This window comes from Terrapene carolina, unplaced genomic scaffold (genome assembly GCF_002925995.2).
Source record: "Terrapene carolina triunguis isolate 2854851 unplaced genomic scaffold, T_m_triunguis-2.0 Scaffold411, whole genome shotgun sequence".
Taxonomy (NCBI): domain Eukaryota; kingdom Metazoa; phylum Chordata; order Testudines; family Emydidae; genus Terrapene; species Terrapene triunguis.
Window position 1 is genome coordinate 22,988 of NW_020664762.1, and position 18,822 is coordinate 41,809.

Below are 18,822 nucleotides of genomic sequence, written 5' to 3' on the forward strand. Positions count from 1 at the left end.
AAAAAAAAAAAAAGTAAATTTGCTTTAGGGGAAAAAAAAAATCCAAACCAACTGCCCCCATGTACTCCATAAAGACGAGTCCTCTGCCCTCACCTGCCAAAAGCCTGGCTCGTCCCACTGAGTGGCACTCGTAACGAGCTTCCCAGGTTCCATAGCCCCACACAATGCCATGGTCTGAGTGCAGGGCCCACTCCAGGTGAGCAACTGCTGAGAGTTGCTGAAGGTGTGGGGCGGAGACGGGGCCATGGCTCCTCTCTCTGACACCCCTTCCCATGGAGCTGGCCAGGTAATCAGGCACACCCTTGACCAATTAGGCCTTCTTGGGAAGGGGAGAGGAAGAGACAGGATGAATATATGTAATGACTCTAATAATCATCCAACCCCAATGGATTAGCTCAATACCTCTACCCCTTGATCCTGCACTTTTATTTTCTTTCTCCTCCGCGTTAGTATCTGGGGAGACTTCACCATCCTCCCTTTCTCTCTGGCTTGTAATCTCGTGTCTAGATTTCTCCATCCCCTCTCTGCTTATTTCCTCCTCATCTTGTCCTGCAGGTTCTTTCCACCCAACAGTCCACCCATTTGCTTTCTTAATGGGAAGGACTCTCAATCTGTGCCCAGTACAAGGGGGTGGAGCAATCCATCCAGCAACCCTACACCTTTCCACCTAAACTTCCTCTTGCTCCCAGGGGCACCTCTACCACAGGGCAGAATTTCTCATCCCCACAGACATTCTGATTTGCCCTTAGCTCTGGGTAGTATCCGGAGGGGCTTTGCTAGCTACCACCTGATTAATGAATAGGCTGAAGCCATGTGCACGAGAAGCCTCTGGTACCTCTTCCCTACCATTACCCAGACAGTTGGAGCTTCCTCTTTTTTTGGCCTAGAAGTCCCGTCCCAGAAAAATTCTGCAAAGCGACATTCCATGTGTAGTTTTGTGTACCCTTCACATCCACGCTGGAAACACACTATGGTCCGAGCCCCTGAAGGAGTTCCTCGAGCTCCTCCCTCTTCCTTTCAGTGCCCTTTCCCACCTCTTTTCCAGGTGTAGTCCGCTCAGCCTGCCAGGCAAATGCAAGGACTGTTCTTCTGTATGGGGGGGACTGCTGGAAGGTCTGCAAAGTCTTCTGCATCTGTCCTTGCTGCTCCCTCAGCAATTGCTATATTTCCTCCATCGCCCAGACTGCCAAACCACTACAGAAGCTCCTCCCTCAGATTCTCCTCATGCTCGGAGACAGGCATGATCCCAGACAAGCCCCTACATGTGACAGGGTGGGACTGCAGTACCTCTGTCTCTTCCACGAACACAGACCGCTCAGAGAGCCTCTCACATATAGACAACAGTGCTTTATTTACAGTGTCTCAATCCCTCTACCAATACATATCAATGCATCCCCACCTTTCCACTGTTATCCCACTTTCTAGCCCTTTCTCACAAGAGAGGGTGAGGTGGGGAAACTGAGGTGGCTCTGCTTGGAGAACTCCCCTTGTCAGTCACCCCTGAGCAATTAGGCCTTCTGGGGGAAGTGAGGGAGAATGGAGGGGCCTAATTAGTGTTAATCGTGGCTCAGGGTCTCTCTCTCTCAGAACTCTGTCACAATTCCCAACTATAACTATATTAAAATGGAGTTAAGGTCGAGAGTACAGTACGTACCAGTAAAACTCCTTCCAATGCAGCAAGTGCAGCAGTGCGTGTTGACTGTGAGGGAAGTCTAAAAGAGGCGGCATTGTGAAGACTGTGTTATTCCTTTAAGATCATTCAGGACAAACAGCAACAAAAACAAAACCATGGTCTGACACAGGGTGTGAAATTTCTCAAAGGACCCATTCTTAAATGAATTCTGACCCCTAAACTCATTAAGTAGGAGTGTCATTTGCTATGGGGCAGTGGGGGCAGTTGCCTACTCTCCCCTCAGCCATGGTTTGTCTCCTTCCCCAGACTTGTCATAGCTCCTGCCAGCTGCTGCTGTGGGTCTCCCCCAGTCCTACAGGGGCTGCTGGGGGTGGGGGGGCAGGTCAGGCCAGGCCTCCTAATTGCTGCATTGTCAGCACCGCCCTTCTCTCTCTGCCTGCTAGACAGGGAGCAGCAGCAGTGGACTGAACCAGAGCTGAGCAAGGCAGTGCCTTGATCCCCACCCCAGGCCGGCCATCAGTGAGATATGCCCTTCTTCTGCCCCTGCTCCCCAGGGTAGGACCAGCATGCCACCTCCTTGCCGCCCTCTGGGATGGGTCTGGCTGCTACTGCTGTGACAGCCCGCTCCTGGGAACATCATCTCATAGGTCTCCACCTCACTGACTCACCTGTTAGTAAAGCTGGTTGGGGGGAGGGATAGCTCAGTGTTTTGAGCAGTGGCCTGCTAAACATAGGGTTGTGAGTTCAATCCTTGAGGGGGCCATTTAGGGATTTGGGGATTGGTCCTGCTTTGAGCAGGGGGTTGGATTAGATGATCTCCTGAGGTCCCTTCCAACCCTGATATTCTATGATTCTATGCTACCTCCCCAGTCACAAAGCCAAAAAGAGGAAGAGAACTGAATAAGCATGGCTGAGGGACAATCACGTGTTTCAAGAGATTTACTAACAGGTGAGTCAGTGAGGTGGAGACGTACGAGATGATGTTCCCAGGAGCAGGCTGTCACAGCAGTAGCAGCCAGACCATTTCAAAGGAAAGAGAAAGGACCAGTGACAGATGAGCCAAGTTTTGTATCATTAAAATATAAATATTAGAGCTTGTCATAAGTTCTGATCTCAAGTGTATTGAAGTCAATGGAAAGACTCCTATTGACTTCAGTTCACCGATATGGAACAAGCCTTTTTATTTGTGGAATGACCTGTAACATAGAATTGTAATTGATTATTTTAAAGTTTTTCTGCACAATGCATTATACATACCATCCACCATAGAGTCCACTGATTTTATTTTTTTAAAGAAGGAATTGTGGGTGGGAAATGTGTTTTTTGTTTAATGTTTTACTGGTGTTAGACTACAGAGACCTCAGTAATTCATAGAAAAATGTGGGTTTCACTTATTTGAATCTTCCCTGTAAACAAGCCTCAAAAAATGCTTTTTATATATTCCCGATCAAGTCTCAAAAGAGCCCTACAGAATGCAACATTTAAAACAGCAGCTAAAGCCAATCCAATTCCCACCGAATGACAGTTCTAAGGATGTTTTTTTAGCTCAATCAGATACATAGTTTGATATTTCTTGGGCCTCAAAATGTATGGCTGTGCCGTCCAGAAGAATATTACCTCTATGAATGGCAGGTCAGAGGTTCAAATAGTGAACTGAAAAGACCATTACTCACTTATTTTGCTGTGGAAATGAATAGCTAGCGAAGTACTAAGCGTAATATTTATTTTTCAAAATCACTAAAAAACCCCATATTTATGGAGATGCAGATTTACATAACAGAGAAAGCAACTTTTGAAAATGTACAGTCTATTTCATATTATTGCACTCACTTTTTTATAATATACAAGGCATTTTAAAGGGGTTTCAATAAAAGAAGTAATATTTATATAAATAAAAGTGTCAATATACAATATCATACAAGAAGTGTATCATCTTAACAGAACACACAAAACCTAACTAGATTGGAATTCCAATGTCTCACGTGATCTACTCTAATCCTCATCAATATTTTCATGTATACAGTTACATACCCTAAATGCACAAGCAGCTAACATTCCAACACCTGGCTGTGGATGATTGATACAGCTTTTGGGGGGGAAAAAAACAACTGTAGAATGTCGTTAGGACTAATTCTGAATGAGGGCTGATTGGAAATGTCAGTCACACAAAAATTCTTAATACTTTATTACCCTCAAAAGGGTTTTATAAGGATTGGGATGAAAGTAACCAGCCAAACTGCTTCCTCCCAACTTTAGGCTTAATCCTTTAGTCCTTAACACAGATACAATTCCCAGAGAAGCCAATGAGAGGTTTTCATGCATAAGGACTGGAAGATATTGTATGCCCAGTATCATACTAGAGCCCAATCCCCCCAATATCCAGTATGCACATCCTTCTGAGCTGCTCCAGCCCTGGAAGGCAGTGAATGCTAGATCTGTGACAGGCCAGCTTATCCAGAAGGAAGTTTGCCCTGCTCTGAAAGCCATTCCCTCCACTCCAGGTCCATGGTGCAGACCTGTCTGGGGCCAGGGACAAATTAATGTCCATATACGTCCTGATTGGTAACATACTTATCTTTCTACCTGCAACTGTGTGGCCCTAAAGAAATACAATAGCCCTGGAATGCTTAGGGAACTGAGTGATGATCCCTAATATGAAAAAGGACCATCTTGGTCACTGGCCTCCAATCAGTGAAGCTAACAATGAAAACCAAAAGAACTTTCTGCATAATTCCTCACAAATCAGTGGTCAGCTGAAAGATGCTGAGTTGGTTCCTTGATCATTGTTCAGGACAGAAAAGAATTGTATCTTTGAGTCCTATGACCCCATTCTTTTATATTACAGCTAAAGAGAGAGAGAGAGAGAGAGAGAGAGAGAGAGACTCGTCACGACTGATTCTGCCCTCACACCAGCTTTCACACTGGTGTAAAACTCTTGACTTCCAATAAGTTACTCTGAATTAACACTGGTAGAAGTGAGACCAGAATCCATCATAGAAAATGTAAGGTTGTTGGCACCTTAAGATTCTTTCCCAGCTCACTGACGTATAGGATAGGAAGGAGGCTTTGTGGCTGTGCCAGCTAAGGTGCTCAAGGAACCTCCATGCCTCATTTTGGCTTCTTCAGGACCCTAGAAAAGTAATAGTTTATAGTGTAATAAAGCGTCATTCCTAGTAAATTTCAAAAGAGTACTGTAGAGACATCTGTTCCTAGAGAACAGTAATGGGTACATGTTGTAAGATCTGCTTAGCCTGACCTATTAGTTAGATTTCTTTGCATACCTACTAATTTCACATTTCCAATCCATATACTCTCACTCTACATTAAGTGCATAGCAGGATTTCATTTGCACCATGTGTCGTACAACTCTTATTTTACCTCTACAAGGTGAAGATTGAATACAAATGACCATTTTCTCCACTCTTTCCTTTTCAAAAGCAGATTCCTAGAACACGGACTTTTAAATTGATGAGTAACGTTACCTCAACACAATTGCTGAAAAATTCTATTGTAATAATTTGAACCCTAGTAGAATCAATAGAGATCTTCTGTTTCCTATCACAAAACATAGCTTTGGCAAGAAGAATGATCACATGGCTTAATATGTCAGGGTTAAAAAGTAATTATACATCAAACATAAAAATATCATTAGTAGAACTGTATCATAATATTCAGAACATGTTAATAAACCATAGCACTTAAATGTTAAATCCATCATTCCTTTAAATTACATTTCATATTTTATCACACACACAAAAACCCACCTAGTTTTGATGTTGGCATTTGCCCAACATATATTTCCAAGTATGTGTAAAATAAAAGAGAGTATTTGATAATGGAAAAATGAAAGCTTTATAAATCACTCTCAGACAGTGAATAGTACCTACAAATAAGTGTCTGAAAATTATATTATTCACTATATATCATTTTCAAGACACACCTCAAATTCAGTAAGTTTAATGTACAAGATGAAAAGCTTCTTTGAGTTCACACTTAAGTGAGGGATCTGTATGCTTCTTGGTTCAGAATTTAGTAAAGTTCTAATGGTGCATTGGAAAAAAATGCCATTTTTCAAAACACAATTGTGGTTTACCATTTTAAAATAGCAAAGTGTCAATCCTGTAGTGTGTATGTGTGTGTGTATGTGTATGTATTCACTATACTGCATTAAACTCTACATGCATATTTATGTATCTCTATACGTACTGTTTATCTAACTTTTTCAGATTTTGATCATTCCTGAAAAAGGCATCACAGTTTAATTGTCATATTTTCTCCCTGTTTTCAGCATAAATTTAAGCTAATCTTTTCCTCCCAACATGGGGCCTGATACCACAGTGAGGTCCATGTGGCTGGAATACTGCACCCACATTGTTAGCTTTAGTGAGGCTCTAAGATGCATTCAAAGGCAGAGCTCATTGTATGATCAGTGACAAAGCGAATCCAATTCTGCAGTCACTCCATATGCAGAACTTCCACTAGCTTCATTGGAAATTCTGTGGGTGGAGCATCTGAAGGCCGCAGCCCCGCATTCATCTTTTCAGTACCCAGCTGTTGTTGACATCTCTCCCTAGATAGACACTCTAATGTTCATGTAACTTGAAAAAAAAAACATATATATATTTTTATATCTAGACAGAAAAGTTGTGCAACTTTTCTGTACATCTAATCTCTGGATGCCACAAGGAACTCGATGCATTTCCACACATCACTAGTTGTATTGTAGCCAGAAACACAACCAAAAGAAAATGCTTCATTCAGTAAAGACTATTGACTATAAAAATAATTTGAATAAATACATCTGAATATGGTAAAAACTAGAGAGATTAGTTCCAGCTACAACATTTGGGTCCCGTCCAGACCTTTTCAACACCACATATCCAGCGAACACTCGTTATAAATATTGGGGCCATTTGCAGGCTGCTGAGCTGGTTCCAGGTTTGGATTTGGAACACCTCTATTGGTCAGGGCTGTTTTTCTGGTTTTGGGCCCATGACAATTTCAGGACACTGGACCAAACAACTGGTTCTCACTGTTGGGGATGATGGTTCCTTTTTGCTTTGTCACTTGTGTGTTATCCAGTCATCTCAAACTTAAGCAAATAAATTGTTCTAACCTCTCATACCATATTCTTTCTTCCCCTCAAACAGCGTACTATAAATAATACACAGGAAAACAACTGTTATAGATACATGCTTTGAGTATTGGTGAAAAATCCAGGATAAGTACAGGTGACATTCAATTGTTTCTACAATATGGTTTTTCAGCTAATGAGTTATGATCTATGCAGATAAAGCCAATTCCATAATTCAGAATTCTCATCAACCAGTCCATTACCCACTCAATCCAAGACATATTTACAATACGCATGCTGGCACACATGCATGTGAAAATAAATATCTGAGAAGAAAAGTAATGAATAATAACCACTACCACAAGTGTGGCCGGTTCAAATTTAACTGGGCAAAATCTAGATATTTGGACCCAAATTTTCAAACTTGAGTTTTTAAACTTAGGCAACCGTAATCCTCTTTTAGGCACCTAAGTGAAAATGGGTGGATTTTCAGAGGTGCCACACCCCCACCAAAGATAATGGCAACTGTGAGTGCTCAGCATCTTTGAAAGTAAGCCCACTTTTATTCAGGTGTCTAACTTTAGGAACCCAAGTTTGAAAGTTCAGACTGCAATTTTTACACTCCAGTCTTAATTATACCCATAAATTATACCCAAACTGCTACCGTCCTTCCAATCCTCTGCAGATCCAACATTTGCGACAGATTTTCTTTTCCTAAACGAAGGTCTGCACACAGACTTCTAATGTATTAATATGGTGTGATATTCAGATTTAATGATATGTCACTGAGAGCTGATCTAACAGTGTTGTGTGTTCAGTTCATAGTTTTCTAGATGATTCTGAGCTTCATGATAAAATGTTTGTGGTTTAGATTTACAAAGCTGTGCAAAATTATACTTCTTTTTGTCATGCCTCTTTAGCAAAACTGCACTTAGAAGAATAAAGTGAGATTGTTCCAGACATTCTCCTTTTATAACAAATACTGACTGGACCCCAAGTCAGTGTGTTGAAGTCAAGTTATAGCTAAGTAATACAGTATACAGTCAAAAAACCCATCCTCATTAACAGGATAGCAACAAATGAGTTATGTTCCCAATTTCCAAACACTAAAAATATTGGGAACAGGCAAAACATTTCAAACAGAATCTGCTAAAAGGTTTTGAAGTTCCATTAAAATACCACCTGACACAAAAGTCCTCTTACTGTTTGGCTTCTTACATCCTGGGACAGTAAAGTTTATAAAAACACTGCATGAAACAAATATGTTCCTTGTTTGCATATCCCAGTGCTCCTCTGATGCTTTTAGCATGCCGCTAGAGAGCATTAAGTCACTTCTACACAGCTTCAAAAATGTAAGGAAGCTTGTAGTCTGTTTTGAAAGGACTTCTAATGAACATGTTGCCTTAAACAAGCGTAGCTAGAAATAGTGCTTCTGTCATACTGAAGTTCTATGCTTTCTGATCAGCAATTGAACTGGTCCCTCTGGGACAGATTTAATGATGTTCCAGGCATCGTAGTGCATGAGACCAATCAATGATTTTCCACTAATGGCAACAATTTCATCTCCAGCTTCTATTTTTCCAGCTTGCTCTGCAGCGCCACCTATGAGCAAATAAGTTACAGTCAATATAAAAACAAAGGGTTTGCTTTCCACTGTGGCAAATGGGAAATAAATGATTCTTCGAACAATGCCAATTGTATTATTAATCCCTGAGACTCAGCATTAACAATTTATTCCAACATAGTGCACACAGTAACAGTAAAGTGTTAACGTAGCTGAGATAACGTTAAACTCTGGTTGTTTGAGATGTGTAAAACAAAGCTTCTGATGAGATTAATTAAGCAATATGAGGGCATCAAAACTACTGTATATTGGCTCTAATATTTTGTAAGAAAACCTGTTAAATTAAATAAATGTGCATGTTCACATGGACAAAAATAGTTATTTCCACAGAAAATGTAACAGGCCATTTTCTGCCCAGTATGAACCTCAATGGAATTTTAGCATTTTATTCTCCAGAGGATAAAACAACAGACTCTAAAATCGTTAGTGACAGTGAGGAGGCAAACCAAGGACAATAAGCTTTAGGATACAGACAGAGGCAAACTTCCTGTCCAGTTAGAAACCATATGTTAGTGATCAAGTGTATTTTCTCTATGACGATAACGTAGCTGTATCATCCTGTATCAAGAAACACCAGTAGGAGTTGTAATTAATGACATAAATGGGAATGTTCCAAATAATCACACAATGATGGCATCATACAAAATGAAAAGTGACCCTCCCCCACAAAATAAATGTTTAAATATTAAATGTTAAAAAGTGAAACTGATTTGTGGCTAGGCCATATAGATTTCATTTTGACTCTTTTCCCTTATAAGAGAATAGGAACATGGGGCCTGATCCTGCAAGATGCTGAGCATCCTTGGATCCCACCCAAGTCAATGGGAGCTAAAGAGGCTTAGCTCCTTGTAGGAGGCACTCAGCTTTTCACATGATCATATCCATAAGAGCCAGGACTAAACCATATGAAAAGTACAGGGAAGTACTGGGCATTGGTTTCCATTCTGCATGCAACACATGTAAGTTTAACCATCTGGCTGACAGGCAGAGCATCCAAGAATGGCAGTTTTCCAATGCACATGCACTGTGTATTGTACTCTTGGGAGAAGGCTGATCACTGTGCTATGAGTACCTGAAGCAGAAAATTAACACCATATTGTAGATAAAGAACTTCAGAGGAAAGCTCAACAAAAACAAAAAAAGAGAAAAAGAGGTAAAAAGTCAGAGCAGGAGAAGTAGTACTGTATTTGGGAAGAACATAGAACCATGGTTTCACTGCGCTCTCCTTCACCGTAAGTGTCAGCTTTGCTTTTCGCAGGAATGGGAAACAACAGATGAAATGCTTGCTTTTATAGAATTCTGTTGTAATGCTAGATGAAATGATGTTGCTGGCTGCCGTTCAATATTTACGGTAACAGGTAAGCCCAGCACATAATCACAGCATGCTTACTCAATCTTTCCACATTAATCCTACAAACACTTGTTAGCAGGTGAGGTACTTACTACCACGATCCGTGTTTTTAAGATTAGGCCTTTAGTTATTAAGAGGTATAGAATGCATTAGAAAATAACTCAGCTCCATAATTATCCAATTCAACCAAGTTGGAACAATGTATAGTAGAAGAAAATGGGATTATAGCCATGTAAATATATTTTCCAAATACCTTTAAATATTCTTTTTACAAGCAAAGGTCTGTCTCCAGAAATTGAAGCTTTTCCACCATCAAGGCTGAACCCCAAGCCAGCAGAGGTTTTCCATAGTTCAACAGAAACGACATCACTCATATCCACATTTGGACCTGCAACAGAATACACGCAACATTTTGTTACTGACCTATAATTCTCACTTCTTTGCTGTGGTGAGAAAATGATCCACAAGTTAATTTCTACTAAAACTGCAACATGTTTTCAGTCAGTTTTTTTTAAGGGCACGTGCATATTATGCCGTTAACCCACAGTGGCCTGTGCAGGTCAGTTTTTGCAATGTGCAATTACCCATTAGATGTGGAGTAATTCAGATTTCTCATGTTCAACAAGGATGTGCCTAGACATTTTTGTGGGTGACATTAAGGAGGCCTGTTGAACATTTGCCCAACAGGATTTAGTAAAAATTAATTTAAAAAAAATTGAAGTGTTTAAAGAAAAATCACAAGAACAATGAGCTGCAAAAACTTTATAGTCTTCAATTTGATATCACTTATTTAGGTCTTGGATGACGGGTTTCTAAAGAGCAAATCTGTCCAAACATTAATTTGATCAAAACCCATTCACTTTCTTTCTTTCTTTCTTTTTTTAAAGGAGGGTTTTTTAATATACTGACTTGTGTGAATTTATGCTCCTGCTCTCTAATCAATGGATATGTCAGATCTCTACCAGTGTGTGTATGCGGTCCTCTAGCAGCTGGACCACAGAAGTTATAAACCATAATACTGCTACACCTAATAGAAATTATGCCATAGCTCATGTAGAAATGGCCCCATGAATTTGGAACAAAGGAGTAGATGTGATTTATCTTGATTTTAGTAAGGCTTCTGTCATAGTCACACATGACATTCTCAAAAGCAAACTAGGGAAGTGTGATCCAGATGAAATTACTATAAGATGGGTGCATAACTGGTCAAAAAGCCATACTCAAATAGCAGTTATCAGTGGTCCACTGTCAAACTGGTAGGGTGTATCTAGTGAGGACCCACAATATTTTCATTAATAACTTAGATAACAGAATGAAGAGTGTGCTTTTAAAATTTGCAGATGACAGCAAACTGGGAGGGGTTGCTAGCACTTTAGAGGACAGGATTAGAACTCAAAATGACCTTGACAAATTGGAGAATTGGTCTGATTGCAACAAGATGAAATTCAATAAAGACAAGTGCAAAGTACTACACTTAGAAAGATAAAAATCAATGTACAACTACAAAATGGGGGAATAACAGGTGAGGCAGTGGTAGTGCTGAAAAGGATCAGTGGTTTATAGCAGATCACAAACTAAATACAGGTCAAAAATGTGATGTAGTTATGAAAAAGGCTAATATTGTTCTGGGGAATATTAACACAGGAGTCTCGTATGTGATACACTGGAGGTAATTGTCCTGCTCTGCGTGGCACTGGGAGGCCTCAGCTGGAGTATTCTGTCCAATTCTGGGTACCACACTTTAGGTAAGATGTGATTACACTGGCAAGAGTTCAGAGAGCAACAAAAATGATAAAAGGTTTAGAAAATCTGACCTATGAGGAAATGTTAAAAAAAACGGTCATGTTTAGTCTTGAGAAAAGAGTAATGGGCTTAATCTGCAGGAATGGAGATTTAGGTCAGATATTGGGAAACGCCTTTGAACTACAAGGTTAGTTCATCTCTGGAATATGCTTCCAAGGGTGGTTGTGGAATCGCCATCACTGGAGGTTTTTAAGAACAGGTTGCACAAACACCTGTCGGGGTGGTCTGGGTTTACTTGGTCTTGCCTCAGCTCAGGGGGCTGGACTTGATGATTTCTCAAGCACACCCTTCCAGCCCTACATTTCTATGATTTATGTTCTATTCCCTGCCCCAGTGACTGTCAAGTTTATACAGCCATGGAATTATCATAATTTAGTGCCAATTGTTGACTTGAAAAATTGTACCTGAGGCATCTGAGAATGATGGGAAGGTGCTTATGTAAATGTAGTGTGCTTATGTAAATGTAGTGTGCGTTTGTCCTGGGGGAATTCTGCACTACTGTGCAATGCAGAATTTGTGCAGAATTCTGGGTTTCCCCCACAGAATTGGGGCTGCAGAGTTGCTGGTCACCAGTAGGGGCCACCGGACTCTGCAGAGCCCGGCTCGCAGTGAGTTGAGGGCCCAGCCCAGTGGGGATAGAGGCTGCACAGTCTGGCTGCCGGCCTGATCCTCATCCTCCCAGGGACAGGAGAGGGCCTGGGAGAATTTTTTCTGTGTGCAGAATTTTTTGGCACAGAATTCTCCCAGGAGTAACAGCTGCACTCTGCAGGATGGACTCTAAGTGAGATCATGTTGCTCTCTAGTAGCTGCAGCCTACAGAGGCTATGCACCCTTCAGCTCAAGTGGCAGGAGCACTTTTGGAGCAGAAAGTCAGGGGGTCCATCTACAATGATGTCCATTAAGTCTATGTGGCCATAAAATAGTTACAGAAAGGCCATTCTAATCAAGATGGCATACTACATCCTGATACATGTTGTCTCCAGAGACACCTCTACATCAAAATGAAGATACCAACAGGCTGCATATTAAAATTCCATGGGCTGCATTTAATCTGCAGCATACACTTTGACCACCCCAATTTGGTAATAAATATTTTGGTAATAAATTATATCTGGTGTAAATCTGCATGGTTCCATTGAAAACAATGGAGTTACACCAATTCACAGAGCTGAGCATCACATCCATTTATTTATAAAGCGATTCCTCCGTCTTTTACAGCTATTTGGATGCTCGACTGTGATTCAGGATAAAAACACTAGAAAGGCAAGAAAAATACCAATATAGAAAAAAACAGCCTCAGCTAAAGCCTAGCACTGACAATTTCAAAATTGCCTAGTCACTGACTTTTCCGTGCCTCAATTTCTTTGTGACCAGCTTGAACTGAGCCCCTGGAGCGCTAGTGGCAGATCACCCCGGAGGGATGCTGCATTATCAGATCTCTTGGCGATGACAGTTATTCGTCATCACGGATTGATTCCTCTTCTCCAGGCTGGGGGGGGGTCGCTGCTGACTGTCACAGAACCAATGAAGTGGAGCCCCAGAAACACCAGCAATAGTCCTGAAGCCACTGAACATTTTCAGAAAATATCAGCTGACCAGAATGGTAAAGTGTCCTAGTTCTAAAACCAGGTGACCCATTCAGAACATCTCAAGTATAATCTCAGCTCCAAAGCAAGGCCATGTGCCCGTTTGGAACCTATTCATGAGGAAACTGATATCCACTGGGACCATGAGCTGTTAAACTGTCACTTTTCCCCAGTCTCATCTTTGGAATGGATTGGGATTTGGTTAGATCTCTCTGTTTTCTGTAATATCAAAATACCTTTCTTGTATATTTTCATAAAAACATCATAAAAATTAAATTCTGCCATTTCATAGATCAATTCCACTCCCTGTGAATAATAAACTGTAGTTCTAGGCTCAGTTTCTTTGTTTTTGCATTCCCTGTTGCTATTTTAAATGCCTTCAAACACACAATCCCCAACTTCATCCTGGATTGGACGAGTATGTGTAAATCAAGAATAGTTTGTCTTTTGCCAGAAGGTTATGAAATAATCATTTTAATTATAAATAGGAGTCGTGTTAGACCTAATGCAAGCCATACTGAAATCAATGGAAAAACGGCGATAAACATCAACGGGAGTTGAATCGGGCCCTAAATGTTCATCTAAGTGTCTACCTATTTATGATGGCTTCTAAAAATTGCACTTGGGTTCCAAAGAGTACAAATAAAAGTTAAAATTAATTTCATTTGCTTTCTCTGATCTCATAAGAAACAGACACTTATAATCTGAAGCATATGGACATTTTCCCCTTGGTCTGCTCTGCAGTGACTCCCTTCCAACTATTCTTGGACTAAGATCATACCTGTTCCTATTTCCATGGTAACATCCTTTCCAGGCACAAAGTGTTTTCTGCTGGTAGCTGATATTTCAAGTCTGGATGAAATCTTTTCTCTGTCTTTCTTTTTCTCAATGACAATGACTGCATATTTGTGCAGTCTTGCCTGATGCAGAGCATTCAGAACGTCTCCATGGACGGAACCCGCCAGAGACATGCCATTAATTGACAGAATGAGATCTCCACAATGGATAGTCCCTTCTTGAGATGCCACACCCTTTGAAAACACCCTGTGGACCTAAAAGAAAGATTATTATTTAATACTCTGATAGTATCATGAATATGCATAGTGCTGTACAAATCAGATAAAGGTGAAGGCTCTGCCCCCAAAAGCTTACAATCTAAGAGTTTGATATTCTAAACACCATTAGGCATAATGTTTACTCTCAGGTCTTGTCTTCACTGTGGACTAAATCGGTGCTGTTGCAATCGATGCAGTGGCGTCAATTTAGTGGGTCTGGTGAAGACATGATAAGTTGATGGGAGAACGCTCTCCCATCGACTTCAGTACTCCCCCTCAATGAGAGGCTGAAGCTATGTCGACAGGCAAGCGTCTCCCGCCAACATAGCGCGGTGTAGGCACTACGGTAAGTTGATGTAGACTACGTCGATGTAAGGTACACTACTTGAGTTGTGTAACTTACGTCTACTTACTCTGCAGTGTAGACAAGGCCTCAGTGAGGATATATCAGTAAAGATAGGGAAATATTAATGCCATTGTTAAAGGGACTGGTGACACCTCATCTGGAATACTGTGTACAATTCTGGTCACTCATGTTTAGGGTCCTATCAAATTCATGGTCCATTTTGGTCAGTTTCACAGTCATAGGAGTTTAAAAATAGTAAATTTCAGTTGTGGGATGGTCACAAGATTATCGTGGGGGGGGTTGGAGTACTGCAACCCTTACTTCTGCGCTGCTGCTGGCGGCAGCGCACTTCAGAGTTGGGCATCTGGAGAGCGGTGGCTGCTGGCTGGGTGCCCAGATCTGAAGGCAGAGCTGCCACCAGCAGCGCAGAAGTAAGGATGGCATCGTCTGGTATATTGCCACCCATACTTCTGCGCTGCTGCCTGCAGAGCTGGGCCCTCAGTCAGCAGCCGCCACTCTCTGGCCACCCAGCTCTGAAGGCAGCAGCGCAGAAGAAAGGCTGGCATGGTATGGTATTGCCACCCTTACTTCTGTGCTGGCGGTATGCTGCCTTCAGAGCTGGGCGCCCAGCTCTTAAGGCAGCGCAGAAGTAAGGGTGGCAATACTGTGAGCCCCCTAAAATAACCTTGTGAGCCCCCTGCAACTCCCTTTTGGGCCAGGACCCTCAATTTGAGAAATGCTGGTCTCCCCCGTGAAATCTGTTTGGTATAGGGTAAAAGCACACAAAAGACCCGATTTCACAGGAGGAGACCAGATTTCACAGTCTGTGACACGTTTTTTCATGGCCAGGAATTTGGTAGGGCCCTACCCGTGTTCAAGAAAGAGGAATTGAAACTGGAATAGGTTCAGAGCAGAGCTACTAGGATGATTGGGGAACCGTAGGCCTATTTTATAAGAGGATACTAGCAAAACGAAGGCTGACAGAGCCTCTCTCTAAGTACATCAGGGGATAAACGTCGGGGACGAGAAGAGCTATTAAAGCTCAAGGACAATGATGGTACAAGAATAAATGGATACAAACTGGCCATGAATAAATTTAGGCTGGAAACTAGAAGAAGGTTTCTAACCATCAAAGGAGCCTTCCAATCGGAGTAGTGGGGCCACGCAACCCAACTAATTTTAAGATAGAGTTTGATAAATTTATGAATGGGACTATAAGACAGGGCTCCTTGCTATAGGAGTGGACTGGACTCGATGACCTGGAAGTCTCTTTCAGTCCTATGTTCCTATGAGGTGTCCCATGCACTATGCCAGGTTAAAGTGTCTGCAGGATTGGGCACAAAGAACTAGTTAAGCACTTAGTAGATGGGCACTAAGAAGTAGCCGCACAGGTAACTGTGTATTTTACATTGGCTCTTACATGGTCACCTGTGCAGTTTCAAGTGCCTATTTTTGATGATTTTACATTGGCTGTTCCAATTATGTATTCACCATCACAGATGTAACGGTCTTTTTAGTTGTGTAAACTATTTTTTTCTTGTAAATATGGAAAATTCTAGAGGTCAGTTAGAGGGGAAAATCTGGAGTAACTCTTTGGGCTCCAGTAGACTGGCTCAGGATTTGTGCTGGTGTAACTGATAGAAGAAAATGGCCCAAAAGCAGCAACTCTGGATTTTTAAAGACTTGTTTACAAGATACTGTGCAGCTGTTAGAGCACTGTTAGATGCTTCCTTTCACAAAGGTTCATGCTGTGAATTTGTGAGTACAATTCTAGATGCTTATCTCAAGGTATTTCACAGACTCTCTGGCACTTACTAGGGGGAGTGCAAGTTTTTTGGGCATCCCCCAGAGAGGACCCAATGCCCTGCTGCACCTCAACCCAGGAGGAGGCCCTGCTAAAGAACCCTAGGTTTCAGAGGCTAACATTTCCAGGCAGGTTTCAGAGGCAGTGTAAGGAGGCACTCCCAGTGAGGAGCTAACTAACTGCAGCTGTGTTTAGGCTCAATATCTTGAAAGAAGGGTTTAACTCTCAGAGGGGAGAGACATAAGGAGGGACTGCTGACCAGAAGCCAAGGCAGGAAGCTCTGGGAAAATGCAGGAGCTACCATGCGTATGTAAGACTGTAAGGCAGGGGTGCAGCTGGAGACATTGCTATATTAGTGTCAATTTGGATTAAAACTGAACCCCCCTAATAATGCCCTACCTGGCAGAGGTGTTTGTATGCTTAAAAGTGGATTATTGGGTGAATTTTTCTCGTTATTTCCCCCCTGATCCTAATATGTGCCCCACAAACAGTCTCATCACCCTGGCAGAGCCTACCCTGTCCCCTGCTCCCACTCAAATCAATGGGAGTTTTACTACTGACTTCAATAAGAATGGAACCAGGCCTCAAATGAGGTACCATTCCTATGGGTGTCACTGTGGTCCAAAGATTGAGGCATGCCCTCCTCCTACTCTCGGCATCTAATAGGTTCAGCCTCATAAGTGTGGAATCTAAAACTTTCCCACTTCAGAGGGCTTGCTGCACGGCACATTGGTTCTCCTGCTTTTCTCCATCTTACTGGTTCTACTTTTTGATAGTGTTTCAGTTGTTTGGTATCACTTTTTTATTCCTTGGTATCACTTAATGGCACTTACAATGTCCTGGGTTTAAAAGTACCGTATAAATAATAATTATAATTAGTTTTCACTTGTCACCAAAAGAACTTTGTGAAGCAAAATCCAGAATGTTTGCATCAGTCTGAAATAGCTGTCCTTAGGTTTACAAAAACATTCCATAACTGGACATTTTATGACAAAAGTTCAAAGGCTGGAAACTGAAATCTACTTACAAAAGGTTACATTTACCTTGAGTATGTGGGATTTGATTTATATCCCTTGGGACTTTGATGCAGTTGATTCCGTAGATTAATAATCCAGTCACATATTAATCTAAGAAGCACTTTTAAATCTAGTTTGAAAATGTAATTGTCATCCATCTTCAGTAATTAAAAATATTGCATCAACTTATTTTTCACCCAGGCACTTCCCTCTGATTTCATGAGAGCATGCAGCAGCCTCTCAAAGTCCCTGGTTTATGACTCAAGACTGCCTTTCAGTGACACTTGCTAGATGAACACTTGATCTAATTTCCAGCTTGCCTTGCAGTCAACTTTGCTAAAAAAGACTTGAAGTCATCACTTACTATGATAGATTTCTGCTCCAGATCTATCCCTCCAGCGACACTAAATCCCAGGCCAGCACCTTCTTCTTTATTCAAGACCACAAAGTAAGCATCTTCTTTGCTCTAACAATAGAACAGAAGGGGGGAAAAGGAGGGAAGCCAAAGATCAAGACAAAATACCCACAACGAGGTAAAGAGTCCCAGCATGCTCACACTACTGCAACTTGAGTTTACAGTTTTAAAAAGCTAATGTCGTTCTTGTGAAAGGAGTCAGATTGAAGTCCTGTGTTTATTCACACAGCGGGTACAGCATGAGCAGCAGTGCAGGCTCTCTCGGAAGACAGTAACGGGGGCTCTTCCATCAGCCAGACAAAGAGCTGATCGCTGGAAATTGAAGCCAGACAAATTCAGACTAGAAATAAGGCACATATCTTTAACAGTAAGGGTAATTAACCACCGGAACAACTTAAGCAGGGTTGTAGTGGGTTGTTCATCACTGGGAATGTTTAAATCAAGATTGGATGTTTTTCTAAAAGACATGCTCTAGTTCAAACAGGAATTCATTCAGGGAAGTCCTGTGGCCTGAGTCTAAGGCTAGGTCTACACTACAGCGGACTTCCGACCTAAGATACGCAACTTCAGCTACGTGAATACCGTAGCTGAAGTTGCGTATTTTAGGTCGGCTTACCTGGCGGTGAGGACGCGGGAAAGTCGACCGCTGCCGCGCTGCCGCCGACTCCGCTACCGCCTCTTGTCGAGGTGGATTTCCGGAGTCGACGGTAGAGCCATCAGGGATCGATTTTACCGCGTCCTCACGAGACGCGGTAAGTCGATCCCCGATAAACCGATTGCTACCCGCCGGATAGGCGGGTAGTGAAGACGTAGCCATAGTCGCAGAGTTTAAGGCCCAAGGGGACCACCAGGTCATTCAGTCTGACCCCTTGTATAACCCAGGCCACCAACACAATCCCACTCCCACACACTAAACCCAACAACCAATATTAGACCAGAGTTTTACAGCACATAGGAGACTAGACTGTTTTATACCACAGGCAAAGAATAGGAGGGCCCATAGTTTGCCAGTGCCCAAGGCCCACGCAATGGCACGGAAATGATTAAGCAGCCTTGTTGCCGCCTTAGAGCCCTGGCCCACCCCTTCCAATGTCCCCTCTCCAGCTGTGGCCATC

General features: G+C 42.0%; 1 protein-coding gene across 1 annotated transcript in view; it reads right to left on the reverse strand.

The window, feature by feature from the left end:
• Positions 1–4,790: 4,790 nt before the first annotated feature.
• The window catches only part of PDZD2 (PDZ domain containing 2), a 200,689-nt gene continuing 186,657 nt past the window's right edge, over positions 4,791–18,822 (reverse strand). Inside the window, exons 21-24 of the mRNA XM_024199800.1 lie at positions 17,657–17,758; positions 13,853–14,123; positions 9,936–10,070; positions 4,791–8,309 (exon numbers count right to left, since the gene is read on the reverse strand). Of these exons, the coding sequence (XP_024055568.1) occupies positions 8,143–8,309; positions 9,936–10,070; positions 13,853–14,123; positions 17,657–17,758 (675 nt within the window). The 3' untranslated portion in view covers positions 4,791–8,142. The remainder of the gene's footprint in view (positions 8,310–9,935; positions 10,071–13,852; positions 14,124–17,656; positions 17,759–18,822) is intronic.